Source organism: Mustela lutreola, chromosome 4 (genome assembly GCF_030435805.1).
Source record: "Mustela lutreola isolate mMusLut2 chromosome 4, mMusLut2.pri, whole genome shotgun sequence".
Lineage (NCBI taxonomy): Eukaryota > Metazoa > Chordata > Mammalia > Carnivora > Mustelidae > Mustela > Mustela lutreola.
Window position 1 is genome coordinate 188,072,444 of NC_081293.1, and position 16,743 is coordinate 188,089,186.

The window sequence follows — 16,743 nt, forward strand, 5'->3', positions numbered from 1 at the left end:
CCAACTGACTATCCTGGGGTCATGACCTGAACTAAAATCAAGACTCGGACACTTAGGGGCACCTGGGTAGCTCAGTGGGTTGAGCCGCTGCCTTCGGCTCAGGTCATGATCTCGGTCCTGGGATCGAGTCTGGCATCGGGCTCTCTGCTCGGCGGGGAGCCTGCTTCCCTTCCTCTCTCTCTGCCTGCCTCTCTGCTTACTTGTGGTCTCTGTCTGTCAAATAAATAAATAAAATCTTTAAAAAAAAAAAAGAGTCAGACACATAAAGGACTGAGCCACCTAGGTGCCCCTTATCTTATAAATATTTTTCAGCATGGCTTTCATAAATAACAATTTTTATTGTAAAAAAAAAGTCATATAAAGACAATAGAGGGAAGGGAGGAACAAATAGTAACATTACAAAAGCATACCTGAACTTGGTCCAAACTATCAACATCTAGTTATTTTTTATTTTATTGTATTTTATTTTTTTTTAAAGATTTTATTTATTGGGACGCCTGGGTGGCTTAGTTGGTTAAGCCGCTGCCTTCGGCTCAGGTCATGATCCCAGCGTCCTGGGATCGAGTCCCCCACATCGGGCTCCTTGCTCCGCAGGGAGCCTGCTTCTCCCTCTGACTCTGCCTTCCACTCTGTCTGCCTGTGCTCGCTCTCGCTCGCTCGCTCTCTCTGACAAATAAATAAAATCTTTAAAAAAAAAAAAAGATTTTATTTATTTATTTGACAGAGAGAAATCACAAGCAGACGGAGAGGCAGGCAGAGAGAGAGGAAGGGAAGAGAGCAGAGAGCCCGACGCGGGACTCCATCCCAGGACCCTGAGATCATGACCCGAGCCGAAGGCAGCGGCTTAACCCACTGAGCCACCCAGGCGCCCAACATCTAGTTATTTTTTAATTGGTTTTTTCAGCTAATCACATTTAGTAAGCGTGCATTGTGTTCCTATTAGGCCAAACTTGAGGGCTGAACCTTAGCATGTCACATTAGATACCTCTCTAGGTTGACTTGGATTCATAATGTTTCTTTAACTAGCTGCAGATCCAGATAAGTGTCATCACACTTCATTTAATCTCAGGGAGATAGTATTTTGACTTAAAATAACGTGCCAGTGGACGCCCTGGGTGGCTCAGTTGATTAAGTGGTTTGCCTTCAGCTCAGGTTCCTGGGATCAATCCCCACAGCAGGCTTCCTGCTCAGCAGGGAGTCTGCTTCTCCCTTTCCCTCTGTCCCTCCCCCTGCTTATGCTCGCTTGCTTGCTCTCAAATAAATAAAATATTAAAATAATATAACATGCCCAACCTAGCTTAAAAGGCCCTTCTTGAGTACTTTAACATCTTTTTTTGAACCCATGCCATATTTTAGTCCTCATTTTTTTTCTTGACTACAAAAGTAAATTGCACAGTATTAAATGTATTTTAAATGTACATAGGGAAAAATCCCCCATAATCTGACATTCCCCACTCCCAGCGGAAATAACCACTATTAAATTTTTTATTTTTTTGGATTTTAATCCATTCATTTGCAAATGTTATAGCATTATAAAAAATAATTAATGGGATGATAATGTATGGACTATATAGCTTGCTTCTTTCTCATGGGATTGTAGTACCCAACTATGTCACATTTTAAAATTTACTAATCATCTTTATATTGTATTTATTTTTCATAACTTTTCCTGAAATTTAAATACCTGATTATGGGAATATTAGATTTATCTAATTTTTCTAGTAACTGGCCTACAGATTTTATTTAGTAATTCTATTATTTTTTTCCAAATTTTTTATTCTTTAGCATTTCTTCTGAAGTTGTGACTTAATTTTGGCTCATCTGTATTTTTACTTATTTTAATGTATTTCATGTTGGGTCCATGGTCAAAGGAGCGAGACTGATACAAAGCAAAGGTCAAGCAAAGCTTTATTTCATGCCAAGCATCGAGAAACAAACTGACCAGCCAGGGCCGTCTCTTGCAAAGAGGTGACCTCTCTCTCCTTCACAGTCAAGGCTTTTAAGGGCAAAGGCCATGTGGTTGGGCCTGGCCACGCACAGGTGACCAGTGAGATTGTAACAGAGAAAGCTGCACAGTCCTGCTAGGTCACACATAAGTGACCAATTGAATTACAGTTTACCCTGTAGTAGATATTTGAACTAGCCTGTCACCTTGGTCAGAGTTGGCGCCCAAAGGGCGGGGCCCATACTCCTTTGTAGCTAGGGAGACAGTATGCGCCCCCACCGATTGGATACCTCCACCTGGCCTGAACCACGCCTGTATTTGGGCTTTGTTACCTGGGACTGGTTTCTGGAACTTGTTTTTAAGTAAGTTCCCTGAAGGGGGCGGGAGCAGGGGCAGTAAGGAGCAGCTGCTCTGGCTAAATATTAGGCCCTTACATTTCATTAGTATGGAATTTAGAGAAGTGTGTTAAAATATCCTATTGCCAATATTTCTTAGGTTATGAATTGTGTTTACCATCATTTTTGCTTTATTTCCATGCTGTGTTGTTTGACCCATAAAATTCTTGATGGCTAGATCTTCTTTGTGGTGATTATCATTTGAAGGTGACTTTTTGTGCTGTTACTGCATTTTACCTTGAATTTAGTTTTGTCTGACTTATTGTAGACTGTTTTCTCTTTATTTCTACATCGTAGTTTTTTTCATCATTTACCTTCAACCTCTTTGATTTTATTTTAGCTCTTTTTCTTATAGATAGTGTTTAATTTCTTTATTGGCCTCATCTGAGTCCTTTCTCTTTTAACAAATGATTTTATTTTTTTACAGTTGTTATAATTATATAATTGATCTTTGTCATTTTATTTTTTATCCTGTTACTTATCTCTTTTGTTTTCATTGTTCTGCTATTTTCTGTGCTTATTTTTTGAAAAGTATACAGTCTGTAGATTCGGTAGTAAGCAGTTTTTATTTAATCTTCTCAGCTACTCTGCATAGGAAATATAAGTATTATTTCCTTTGTGTGGTTAAGAAACTTGAGGTAGGTTAAATAGCTTGGTCACGTCTGTGCAACTAGTAAGTTGTGGAGCCAGATTTTCGCCACAAGGGTTCACCTAACTCCAAAGTATATGCTTCTTGCTTTCCCACGTTGCCTATCTCTAAAACCTTTAGTTTCTTATACGTTTTAAAAAGTGTTAGTGATGTGATCCACATTTTGCAAGATATTATTAATAATAATAATTCTTGGGGTGCCTGCATGGCTCAGATGATCTCCAGGTCTTGGGGTTGAGTCTCATATCAGGCTTCCAACTCATTGGGGAGCCTGTAACTCCCTCTCCCTTATCCCTCTCTCTCTGTCTTTCCCCCTGCTTGTGCTCTCTCTGTCTCTCAAATGAACAAATACAGTCTTAAAAAAAAAAAAAATAGCTCTTGTTTATTTAGCAGAAACCTGTACTCTGTATTGAATGCATTGTTTCTGTGTCTCACATAGCATTTACCATTCGGGGGACAGTACCCTGATTGGGTTTAGTGTGCTTTACCTACTGTGTAGTCTGATCCTCCAACAGTCACGTGAAGTAGGTAGTGATCTTCCATTTAATAGATGAGGAAACTACGGTTCAAAAGGTGAAGTGATTTGCCCAGGCCACATAATTTTTAAATGGCTGAGCCATGATTTAAGGTCAGCATTTAAAGGCAGGACTGTGGAGTTCCATTGTAGGCAGTCTGTCTGCTATGTTATATGCCATTCATTTTTACTTAACTAAGCAAAATTGATTAGTAATGAGTGTGGTACAGTCTTGTAAAAGCTTTGTCATATCTTATATACCAGAACGTATTTCTCTTTCTCTCTCTTTCTTAATAGTCCTGCCAGGGTTAATACAGGTGCTCCTTGACTCCTTGGTAGGAAATCATCAGTAAGAAGTTTGATTTCACTTGCTGGTATCTATGACTTCTCTTTATGTTTTATTTGAAATATGAGTATGGTATTTTTTTCTTTAGGAGGTGAGAAGTCATCCTTAGCTTTAAATGCTTGTGTCTGTGTGAGAAGGAATTGCGTCTTGTGGCTCTTTTCTTAACTTTGTAATATTCTTCCACTGTTCAACCTCTTGACTTTTTATTATTTTTCTTGAAGTTTAGTTTCCCTGTGCCTTTCATATATTTCCACCCCCTACACATACCCAGTTTTCATGCTAAGAAGTACTGAAGCACATCTTAGAAATTTTCTTCTACTTATTACATGTAAAGTCAAGTAACTTGGTGTGATGGCTGAGTCAGCATATGGCTTGCTCAGATTATTAGATCAGGCTTCTTGGTGTTTTATACCTCATGGACCTCAAGTACATTGTTTGTGATTTTCCCAGTATATTTTCCTTTTGGTGGGTTTTGCTGATAACTTGGTTTCCTGTCACCTGGTTGAGGTGACAAACATAGCAATGAAATTAATCTCATTGTATTAATTTTTGCTTATCCCTTGATAATTACCTTGCCTACGTTTTTTGGTTATAAGTAATTAGGTGGAACCTAAACAGGCTGCAGGAAGCCAGGTGTCTGTACAGGGTGACGGTGTTGTGCAGTCGAAGTCAGAAAGCTTGTGTCTGAGTCCTGGATCCACCACTTATTAGTGGTGTGATTTGGGGGCATGTCATGTAACCTCTGACAGATTTAGCTTCCTTGTTTGTAAGTGGGGGCAGTCATGCCAGTGTCATTGGCATGGTATTAACATGGTAATTTAAACATGATAATGAATATAACCTGTAGAATATCAGGTAGATTCTTTGTAGACACTCAGTAGAAAGTGAGACATCTGCTTGTTGTTATCCTGGAGATCACAGCAATAATTAATAAACCTGTGGATGGTCAAGTACACAAGATACCCAAAGCACTAGGAAGTCTTGTATGTATAATTTTGTTAATTTAGTTAGGATTAAGAAAAATTAAATACAGAGGTAATAGGAAACATTGGCATATATGCTAAATTTGTTACACTCTAATTTCCTACTCACGCCATGTACTAAGCTGGGTATTGAGGATACAAAGTGAAGTAAATCACAGTAGCCCCACCCTCAAGAAGCTTATCCTTTAGTAAATAAATATGGAAACAATGTGTTTATTAAAAGTGATTGATGGGCGCCTGGGTGGCTCAGTGGGTTAGGCCGCTGCCTTCGGCTCAGGTCATGATCTCGGGGTCCTGGGATCGAGTCCCACATCGGGCTCTCTGCTCAGAGGGGGCCTGCTTTCCTCTCTCTCTCTCTGCCTGCCTCTCTGTCTACTTGTGATTTCTCTCTGTCAGATGGATAAATAAAATCTTTAAAAAAAAAAAAAAAAGTGATTGGCAGGGCACCTGGGTGGCTCACTTCCTTAAAGGTCTGCCTTGGCTCAGGTCATGATCTCAGGGTGTTGGGATCGAGCCCCACAGCCGTCTCTGGCTTTCCCTCTGCCTGCCACTCCCCTTGCTTGTATGTGCACACTCTCTGTCAAATAAGTAAGTAAAATCTTAAAAAAAAAAAAAAAGTGATATTGACAATCTTGTGTTTCTCTAGGCTGCCAAACTTTTTGATGAAGAAGGAAGGAAAAAATTCTTTACACAGGATATGAATAATATTCTTCTGGAGTAAGTAATTCTCTTCTTTAACTAAAAAGCCTAGAAGTTATTTATACTTTAATTCATTTAAACATACAGTTGGTTACAGCTTTACAGGTTGAATATTACTTTAGATTTAAATGTGGTTTTTTTTTTTGTCACTTTGTATGAAAATGTCTTTCTGGAACAGCTCTGAGTATTCTTATTAAATTGGTATAATTTTCCTTCTATTTTCATTCGGATTTGAGAAGAATAATTCCATTGGCATCTAGCAAAATTATTTCATACAAACATTTATAACCAAATGGAAAGTATGGTTTAATGAAGAAATTCTGGTTGTGAGGTAGGAGAGAGGCAGTGTGGAGAAAACAAAAGGAAGAATGGAAAGGGGAGGCTGAAGGCTAAAATAGGATACAGATTATTTAAATTAGTGAGTTTTTCCTCTTACCTGGTATTTGATGCTAAGGAAGCTGCAGGTTCTAAGATTGTGGTCCCCTAAGCTGTTCTCGTAAACCTATTGGCTTTTTAATTTTGACCATTGGTTTTAGAAGTGGAGTGTATAATTGGCTGCAGGCAGAACTGGGTAAAAAAGGCAATCCTGGAGAAAGCAACAGATTTTACTCCTCTCACGTAAAAATAATGTGTGCCTGCTCTTGGTGGTTCGATAGTATTATATACGAAGAAACAAGCAGTGTTTCCAATACTGTGTGTTGAGTCCTGTCTTTTAAATGTGTGTTGGGGGTAGTTTCTCATAAGACACAAAGAATGATTAATTGGTTTGCTTTCATAACTATTTTCTTTTTTGTTTGTTTTTTCCCTCTCCCTTTTGATTATTGTTTGAATTAAGTGCAATCTCTCTTTCTCCAGAATACTTAAAAAATCTTTTTGGTCCCCTGGAGACCCATGAAATATTTAACGTAGTATGCTACTGGTTTGGTGACAGAGGAATTTCTTATTCCTATTCTTTATTTTAGCCAGAGATTTTCAGATTGATTCTCTCTGCCTGGAAGCAAGGCAAATGCTTCCTGCCTGCGCCAGCTCCTTTTACACCCCAGATTCAATAAACAGTGTAACCATTACTAACCAGAGCTGTCCCAGATTCCCTAATCAGGAATCTGACTAGCTGCTTTTTCTTTCTACCGGGAGAGCCCCAAGTTTACTGGATCAGGTCCTTTTCCTATGATTAAGACAGTGCTTTTTTATTTTACTCTTCTGTAAGAGGGACTGACTTTTCTCCCCTGAGAGAAAGAAAGGACCATCCTTGGGACATAACATCTCAGATAAGCAGAATATCAGCATTCCACTAACAGGCTTCTTTCTTTCTTTTTCTTCTTCTTCTTTCTTCTTTCTTCTTCTTCTTCTTTTCAGTGATCTCCACACCCTGCAAGAGTGTTGAACTCATGACCCTCAAATCAAGAGTCACCTGCTCTACTGACTGAGCTGGCCAGTTGCCCCTCCTGCCCTCTAAAAACTGTTTTTATTTTAAAAATTTACTTTATTTATTTTAAAGTAGGCTCCATGCCCAGTGTGAAGCTTGGAGTCATGACCCTGAGATCAAGAGTTGGATGTTCTTCCAACTGAGCCAGCCAGGCATCCCCCTGCCCCAGCAGACTTCCCTTAATCTTCCCTATGTCTATCTTAAATCCTTGAGTTTTGTTAGAGCCCGTCTATTTTTTATTTCACAGAGTGTGCCTCCAGTACTATAAAGCTGTAGTGTTCAGAGTTTAATGTTTTCCATTTTAATCACTTATCTATGCCCTTAGCCTCCGTTTCCACTTTCCTAAACAAATATTCCTTGTTTCTCTAGACTGAGAGCCCACGGTACATGATTATTTTGGGAAGTAAATTCTTTTTTTTTTTTTTTTTTAAGATTTTATTTATTTATTTGACAGAGAGAAATCACAAGTAGGTGGAGAGGCAGGCAGAGAGAGAGAGAGAGAGGGAAGCAGGCTCCCTGCCGAGCAGAGAGCCCGATGCGGGACTCGATCCCAGGACCCTGAGATCACGACCTGAGCCAAAAGCAGCGGCTTAACCCACTGAGCCACCCAGGCGCCCCGGGAAGTAAATTCTTAAAGAAATTATCCAGGTGTATTGGCTCTGCCTCACCACTGCCTCATTATGCTGGGCAGAAAGGGGTGAATTTGTTGGAATAGGAACACTTTCTCTTTTTGCTTAATTGATTTTGACTTGGATCAGCAAATATACAATTTGCCAGCTTAACCTCTTTTCCCTGTTTCCTCCTTTATCTCATGCATACATTGCTAATAAAATCTTGATACTCTTTGCCCATGATCCCAATCCAACCTGAGTTGTGTTCAACAGATACTCTTAAGTTGTTTAGGGTTAGGAGGAATTTACTTCTCTCTTGTGTGTTATCAATCAACAGGGTTTTGAATTCTTGCTATAAAATAAGAACTATTTTGGATTTTGTATTTAGATTACTGCTCCCTAAGTCCTCAGTTACTGATTTTCAGTGGTTCTGTTATGTGGACAGTGTTGGTAAGATATATGGAACACTAGAGGAATAATTCAGGAAATTAAGTATTCACTTGGAGATAGTTGGCTTTTCTTTTGCTAGTATTTTTAAAATGATTGAATGAGATATATATTCTGGGTTTCTTTTTAAGACTTTATATATTTATTTGAGAGACAAGGCATGAGTGGGACTGGGAGGACAGAGGAAGAGGGAGAAGCAGACTCCCCACTGAGCAGGGAGCCTGACTTGGGGCTGTAGCCCAGGATTCCGAGATCATGACCTGAGCCAAAGGCAGACAATCAACTGATCACCCAGGAGCCCCTATATTCTGTTTTTTAAAAAGAGGGAGAAGGGTGCCTGGTTGGCTCAGTTGGTAGAGCATGTGACTTGATCTCAGTGTCATGAGTTCAGGCCCCACGTTGGGTGTATAGCGTACTTAAAAAAATAATAATAAAAAGAGGGTTGATAGGATAGGAAGATAGTCATATATCAACTGTGGGGAAATGACTGTTTCTGGAATTCTGTGTGAAAATACAAATAAGACTAAGTATTCCTGAGCCAGAAGAATATTGTTTATAAAGTTGACCATTGCTTGAGCTAAGGATTCCTATGTTTCATTTCTTGGAGGCTTCTTCAGAGGCAAGTGAGAGCCTTGTAAAGAGAGAGATATAAAAGTGGGTTTCAGGGGCGCCTGGGTGGCTCAGTGGGTTAAAGCCTCTGCCTTCGGCTCAGGTCATGATCCCAGGATTCTGGGATCGAGCCCCCGCATCGGGCTCTCTGCTCAGCAGGGAGCTTGCTTCCTCCTCTCTCTGCCTGCTTCTCTGCCTTCTTGTGATCTCTGTCTGTCAAATAAATAAATAAAATCTTTAAAAAAAAAAAAAGTGGGTTTCAGGGTGCCTGGGTAGCTCAGTGGGTTAAGGCCTCTGCCCTTGGCTCAGGTCATGGTCCCAGGGTTCTGGGATCGAGCCCCGCATTGGGCTCTCTGCTCAGCGGAGAGCCTGCTTCTTCCTCTCTCTCTGCCTGTTTCTCTGCCTACTTGTGATCTCTGTCTGTCAAATAAATAAATAAAATATTTTTTTTAAAAAAGTGGGTTTCACATACCCGTTTGTGGGTTACTCAAAACCCAATGTTTGTCCTCTAATGCATTGTCAGCAGATGGTCCCAGTATATTTTTATCTGTTTAGAACGTGTAGCGATCCATGTGTTCATAATTTATTATTAGAGGTTTGAGACCCATCCGTCATAACTTCCATGCATAAATATTTGCTTTGGGGATAGACTTCACTTAAAGAAGTGAAAGAACCTGGTAGATAGAAGGAGACAGGCTCAGGGAAAGTTTGTTGCTTTAGGGGAACCTTTATTTTTTTGAAATGTGAAAATTACTGAAATTCAAACTTTTCATTACCATGTGTTTTAGGTACTTCTTAGACCTTAGAAGATTGGAATTCTTAGTGAGAAAAAAAAAAAGTTAAATGTGTGAGGGATGTGTGCTAAAAATATAACTGCTCTCAGGTAGGAATTTGTATATATTTGTGATAGACCAATGTTTTGGTAACCTTCAGGGATAATATGTTTCTCTAATTTTTACCTGGTATTGGCATAGGAGCAGGGAGTCAGCTCTTTGTGTTTTTGAGTTTCCCCTCTCTTTGGAAACCACCGATTTTTATAAGTGTGTATTGAGTCACTCTGTTCTTACTTGGAATCTCTTATTACTTGGAGTTTCTATTTTATTTTCAGCCTTAATTAATCTTTAATTATGTCCAAGCCTAGAAAGCCTCCTACCCAGAGTCTAGACTTTTAATAAAGATTCCTCCTTTAATGTTATTTAAACCAAATGTTTATACACAGAATTCATGACCGTAGTGATTGTATCCCATATGATCCTCTGCATTTGACCTTCTGGTTCTTATAGATTCTAAACATGTTTCCATTCATCTATGTGTTTGACTTCTCTAATACCAAGAATTTTTATTGCCAGTGCTAAGAGCATAGTTCTCCACATTTTGTTGTTTCTGAAATTGCAGTGTATATTGTAAGTGATGGATATACTTGATATGGGAGGGCTTCTTTCCTTCCCCAGATGCTGTTAATTGACTCTTTGGATTCATCTTATATTTGTGAAAATTATTTATTAAATATATCTGCACCTTCTCCTATAAAAGAATGGGATGATTTGGACATAGTTTTTGCCAAGAGCCCCAGTTTGGTCTTGGCCTTCCAATCAATATGTGTTCCTACCTTCCTACAATAGCAGCTGCCAGATAGATACAGTGTCTTTCATCTTAGTAGAAACCTCAGTTATTGATTAGTAGACTTGTCCTGCTGAGAATATATATGGTGGCTGTTAAAACTCTTCTCCTTTTCTTATTTTTTATTTTTTAATAACTATTACATTAAATATCCATTTAACAATTTATTTTTGGTCTAAAAAACTAATTTACAAATGGAAACAGGAAATGAAGAATTGGAATAAATTGAACAAACTACTAAATATCTAGCTTATGCAGTGCAGGCATAAAGGAGGAGACAAAGATGGGTGAAAAACAGTCTGTATATGTATCCCGAAGGGTTTCACCTCTTCCAAATCTGAAATTTTTTTAAACACCTGTAAGGAAAAAATACTCTAAATTCATCAAAACTGTGTAACTCTCTAGCGTAGCAATTGCAGTGAGGGAGAGAGGATATGAATATCTATCTGAGGGAATAGCTTTTGGTTAATTGAGTTCCTGTGCTTTATCCCAAAATGTAGACTTTACCCCTGTTCATAAAAAAATTATTCACCCGTTTATTGTTGTATAAATTCTTTCTATATTTTCTCCTTGAAAAATACTGTTTAGGAAATCATGGAAAGATAAAACGAGGGAAGAGTTACTGCCTTTGCCTCCTTGCTTGTGTCAGTACCTGAAGGAAGCTCTGTACTATTTATTTGTCATTGTTTTTGTTCAGCATCGAGTTACAGCTACAGGAACTAGGCCCTGTCATCCGTAGTGGTGTCTACTCCCATCTTGAAGCTTTTGTGCCATGCAATAAAGAAACACTGGTAAAACGTCTAAAGAAGTTACATCTCAACGTCCAGGTAAGACAAGGAATAATAATATCCATATCTCAAGTTTTATAACCTATAAAGAGACTGGTTTCTTTTGGGGGCTTTTGTCTGTTAGGTGCTTTATAGTCTTATTGTACATATGGAATAACTATAGGAGTTGTCAAAGGCATATTGGATCTCTTGAAAAAACTTACATTTTTTAACAGTTGATAAGTCTAGATGAGAATGTTTTCTAAGACATAGATTCTTGGACTGGTAAAATAACTTCAGTTCCACAGCTGATACAGTTTTGCCCTCAAGAAATATATGACAGATTTAGAACTCCGTTTTTTCATTACTGAGCTGGATCTATGCAGATATGTTCACACCTACTTTACACAAACCAATGGAAAGAATCCCAGGGTAAACTTAGAGATTTTTTGGTGTAATCATCCATGTTTTGCTTAGAGTCTCCTCCCCTACAACCTCACTAGGTAATTGTCTAAGTTTGAATGCTTCCAGTGGTCAGAAACATATTTCATTGTAATATCAGAAAATTCTTCCATGCACTGAGACAAATCCAGGTGCTTTCTACCCCATTGGTCCTAATTCTACCTTTGAGTCTATTCATAAATATAATTGTCACCTTCACAACTTTCATGTTTTTGAAAGCTTGTATTGTGTCCCCTTCTTCACTTCATGTAAAATGGTTTTTAGTATCTTCATTGCCCTGATTACACTTCCCTTAATGATTTATTTGATTATATATTTTAAAAATATTTATAACTTGCAAGTAAAGGAAAAGAACTTAAATGTAATTTAAGACCAAAAATGACATTTTTTCTATTAATAAAGGTATTTCATGGAATTAAAAATACAGCCAGGAAGGGATGGGAACTAATAATTTAGATTAACTCTTATTTCTCTCTACGTATCTCCCCATGTCTCATTTTTATCCTTGTAAGTCATCTGAAAATAAGATTACTTTTTTTTTTTTTTTTAAGATTTTATTTACTTAACTGACAGAGAGAGAACACAAATAGGCAGAACTCAAGGTTTTATATTACAGAAAAGCCACACACAGAGACTGACTTAGCCCTCTCATCCCAATCCAAGTTCTTGGGTCAGAAAATCTGATTATACTATCTTGGGTCAACCAAAACTTTTCTGGCCAGAGGTTGGGAGTCACATAGCACAACATGGCTGTCTAAGGCCCCCCATGGCTCTAATGGGAGAATGAATGTGGTGCCCTGGACCACTTGTAATGTGATCTGAGAGACATAGAACTGTTTATTATAAGTATTATATAACTGTTAATAAAACAGCCTGACTCTTGGTTTTGGCTCATTTCATGATCTCAGTGTTTTGAGATTGAGCCCTTCATCAGGCTCTGAGCTGGGCATGGAACCTGGTCAGGATTCTCTCTCCCTTTCCCTCTGCCCCTCCCCAACTCCCCATATGCATGCGTGTGTGTGCTCTCTCTTTAAAAAAAAAAAAAAAAAAAAATCTTCTGAATTGGGAAATCTTTCTCAGTTTAAAGCAGAGAAATAAACAAATGAAATGTACTTGAGATCACATATTTTGTGTCTGTGCCTGGCTCCTTCAGACACTGGCAGTTGGAGCTAAATGCCATACATTCACATGACAGAGTGGGTACCAGTAAAAAAATATCTAGAGGCAGGAGAACAACGTTTTATACATTATCAGATGTTTTCTAAGGAACATATCAGATTTGATATTTGATGTTATTTAGTATTCCTCTTGGCTGTAAAAGAAGACATTTGTCTTAGCCCTTGCTTTTCTTCATATGGTTTTAGCATGTGTACTTTTACTCCCTAAGTACCATATTGTTTGATTTTTTTTTTTTTTTTTTTTAAATTTTATTTATTTATCAGAGAGAGAGAGGGGGAGAGAGCAAGCACAGGCAGACAGAATGGCAGGCAGAGGCAGAGGGAGAAGCAGGCTCCCTGCTGAGCAAGGAGCCCGATGTGGGACTCGATCCCAGGACGCTGGGATCATGACCTGAGCCGAAGGCAGCTGCTTAACCAACTGAGCCACCCAGGCGTCCCCCATATTGTTTGATTTTATATATTTTTGAGCTTCGTATAAATGGAGTCACACTGTCTCCATACTTTTCTTCTGCGACTGACTTTTTTACACTGAACATTATGCACCTCAGATTTATCTGTGTCTTTACATGTGGTGAACTCCCATTTTTGGAGTACATTTGCTGTACAGTGTGTTTGGTGTTCCATTCTATAAATACATCCTAATTAATTTATTCATGTTACTGTTGATGGATATTTGGGTTGTTCCAGATAGTCTCAACTACATAATTAAGAAGTGATCACCTAGGATCCATGATACTGGATGTTTCACATTTTTTTTAATGGAATTTTTATAGCAGACAGTGTCATATGTGCTGTTATATTTATTAATTGGTATGTATGAAAATAGTAAGAGTCTTCCAGTTTCCTCTTTGGCCTTGACCTTGCATTTTTGCTTGCAGCATAAGTCATATTTAGTAACAATTTTAAATGAAAGAACAGGATGCCAGCATCCTGTTTGTAGTCTCCCAGATCGAATCCTATGTTCCAGTGTTGCAAAGCAATATTTCCACTTATGGTACTGCTTCCTCTTCATAATAGTGATCAACCAGTAGTAGTCTGCATATAGATTTTGATCTGTATTTAATCTTAAAGTGTCCATATAATTTATTGGCTGGGGCATTTTTAAGACTGTAAAGGAATAAATTGTGTGTCAACTAAATTCAAATAAATCTTAAGAAAAAAATGTCAGGAACACTTAATTATGCTGGGGGTACCAAGCAAAAACTGGGATTCTCGTTGGCGGTCTGGGAAGTATGGTCATCCTAATTTTTTATCCGGTGTGCATTATGAAAGGTCAGTGTGGTAGGAGAAGCATCCACATTTAAATATGTTTACATTAAAAAAATGGGTTTTCATTTCAAATCCATAATCAGTGTCTTTTGTGGATCTGCTTTAATTCTCGTAAATGTGTTTTAAAAAAACTTTTAGTATACTTTCTCCTCAGGATGATCGTTTAAGAGAACCTCTGCAAAAACTGAAACTGGCTGTTAGCAACGTGATGCCTGAACAGCTATTTAAATACCAGGAGGACTGCCAAGCTCGTAGTCAAGCTAAGTGTGCCAAGTATGTACCTCTTCTGTTTGGAGCGGCTTTTGCATTTGAGAAATATTTTTAGCTCTGAAGGATTGGTCTTACGTAGATGTTACCACCAAGTAGAAATCCACATGTACCACTGAAGTGGTGTATTGAGTGTTTTCTAAATGACACAACACTCCCCCATTCAATTGCTTTTGTGTTAAAAGCAAAAGGTCTCTTGATTTAGTGTATGGGAGTGATCAAAGCAAGAGCTGGCACTGGTCACTCATTTCACACATCAGCCAATTTGGCTGAAGTTGGACACAAATATTTTCTGAACTGAAATATAAGTATTCATGGCCTTATGTTACAGTTTGAAAACCTTATATACCAAATCACCTTATAACACATTTCAAAGTATTACATATAAGGTAGATGTCCCCTTCACTTTCCCCTTTGAGTTAATATTCAGTTAAGCAGTTTATTAAGTGTTTCTGGAGCATATCATAGGCACTGTTGGGCTAAAACTCCGCCTCCCAGGATACCTGGGTGGCTCAGTTGGTTAAGTGTCTGCCTTCAGCCCAGGTGGTGATCCCAGGGTCCTGAGAGTGAGTCCTGAGTCGTCTCCTTGCTTTGTGGGGAGCCTGCGTTTCCCTCTGCCTGCTGCGTCCCCTGCTTATATGACTCTCTCTCTCTGACAAATAAATAAAATCTTAAAAAAAAAAAAAAAAAACTCTGCTTCATAAAATCTTTTTCATTTTTAGGTTGCAAACAGATGAAGAACGAGAAAAAAATGGATCCGAGGAAGATGATGATGAGAAACCAGGGAAACGTGTCATAGGACCAAGAAAGAAATTCCACTGGAATGACACCATCAGGTAAAATTTAACCAAAGCCTTCACTTTTAACCAAATAGATAATGCAGAACTAAGGTTTCTAATAAAAAAGAATATATAGTAAATGAAAGAGTAGATTGGAAACAACCAAAGATTAGTCTGTAGGAAAAATTCATTCAAAGGAAGATTGATTTGATCCTAATATTCTTAGAGTGCTCTCACTTTTATTTTCATATCCTACTTTTTATAAGCTAATCTTCTAATAATTAAGTCATACTGGTTTCAGAAGGTGAAGTACTCCATATACTTGTTTAATCAGTCATCTTTTTTACCAGTATTTCTGTACCCAAGTAGAGGGTTTGGCTACAGGACTATCCCTTTCAATCTTTGGTGCCTAGATGAAAGGTATCAAAGGAAATTGTTTCATATTGGGGATTTGGCTGTAGTTGCAATGAGTGATGTGTATTGGAAATTATTTATCTTCATGTCATCTGAATTCTTGAGATAATAGTCTTTATTATTGCTGTCAGATTTATGTGCTTTTAAAAAAATCTGTTTCAAGCTTAATTTTCCACAATTTTGCAGTCAGATTTATATATAAATATATATTTTTAATCTGTTTAGAACTTTGTTATGTAACCTTGTTGAGATCAAATTGGGATGCTATGAGTTAGAGCCAAATAAAAGCCAGTCCGCTGAGGATTATCTTAAATCCTTTATGGAGACAGAGGTGAAACCATTGTGGCCTAAGGGCTGGATGCAGGCAAGGTAAGAAATATGACATCCTAGATTTTACTTTACTTTTCTTATTATTGCTATTATTAACGATACATATATACGTATATACACCCACACACACATATATGACATTCATTTTACAAAGAACCTAGTCATCTCAGATGACCTCTGCTTTGAAAACTTCAAGCACTTAAAAGACAAAATAGTCACATGGATGTGGAGATACAGAGATAGACATGATGGGTGGTTATTTGTTTTTTTTATTTTCTATTTTTTTGGCCAACTCCTTTTTCTTTTTTGCACCTAAATTTGCTAATAGAGAAATGGGAGGAGTAGAAGATGGTTAGGAACTTTGGGAGGGGAACTTCACATGGGTATTGTGAAGATCAGGAACTAAATACAAAATGGAGAGTGTAGAAAAGGCAGTCCCAACCTTAGGTTCTGTTGAAAATAGTCAATGTGGAGTGGTATCTCAGAAGTTAAGAGTAGCACAATTTAAAGTTTAAAGAGTTAAGAATGTTGAAATTAATAGATGTGGCTATCTCTGTCATCTTAAAGCATTCCATCTTCAATTTAAAAAAAGGTCTGTTAAAGATTTAAATAAATAACTGTGCTATAAAACTGACCATAAAATAGATTTTTGAATTTACTGTGCCATTATAACTTTCATTTGATAAATAAGCGAGTAATAGACTGCTGAAAAACCGTGTAACTAAAACGACAAATTGGCTATAAAGATCTGTTACACAAAAATAATCATGTCTTTTTAACTTTTGCAGAATGCTTTTTAAGGAGAGCCGGAGTGTACATAATCATCTTACTTCTGCTCCGTGAGTAAAACAGACTCCAGATTTCTTCATTTATTTTTGCTCACCTTATGTGCTTTAGTAAACAAGGGCTGGTGAAATAGTACTTAAATGTACATTTGAATAGTCTCCCATTTTACTACTGCCTTTAAAAAAAATCATTTTTACTATTTGTGTAAACCTGAGAACACATTTATTATCCAGAAAACTGAATGTGT

The 16,743-nt window shown here is 37.8% G+C and overlaps 1 protein-coding gene across 3 annotated transcripts in view; it reads left to right on the top strand.

The window, feature by feature from the left end:
• The window catches only part of UBN2 (ubinuclein 2), a 100,139-nt gene that overhangs the window by 44,047 nt on the left and 39,349 nt on the right, over window positions 1-16,743 (top strand). For all 3 annotated transcript variants that reach the window (XM_059171988.1, XM_059171985.1, XM_059171987.1), the window contains exons 7-12: window positions 5,479-5,549; window positions 10,942-11,071; window positions 14,075-14,193; window positions 14,910-15,023; window positions 15,606-15,749; window positions 16,499-16,549. In XM_059171988.1, the coding sequence (XP_059027971.1) occupies window positions 5,479-5,549; window positions 10,942-11,071; window positions 14,075-14,193; window positions 14,910-15,023; window positions 15,606-15,749; window positions 16,499-16,549 (629 nt within the window). The remainder of the gene's footprint in view (window positions 1-5,478; window positions 5,550-10,941; window positions 11,072-14,074; window positions 14,194-14,909; window positions 15,024-15,605; window positions 15,750-16,498; window positions 16,550-16,743) is intronic.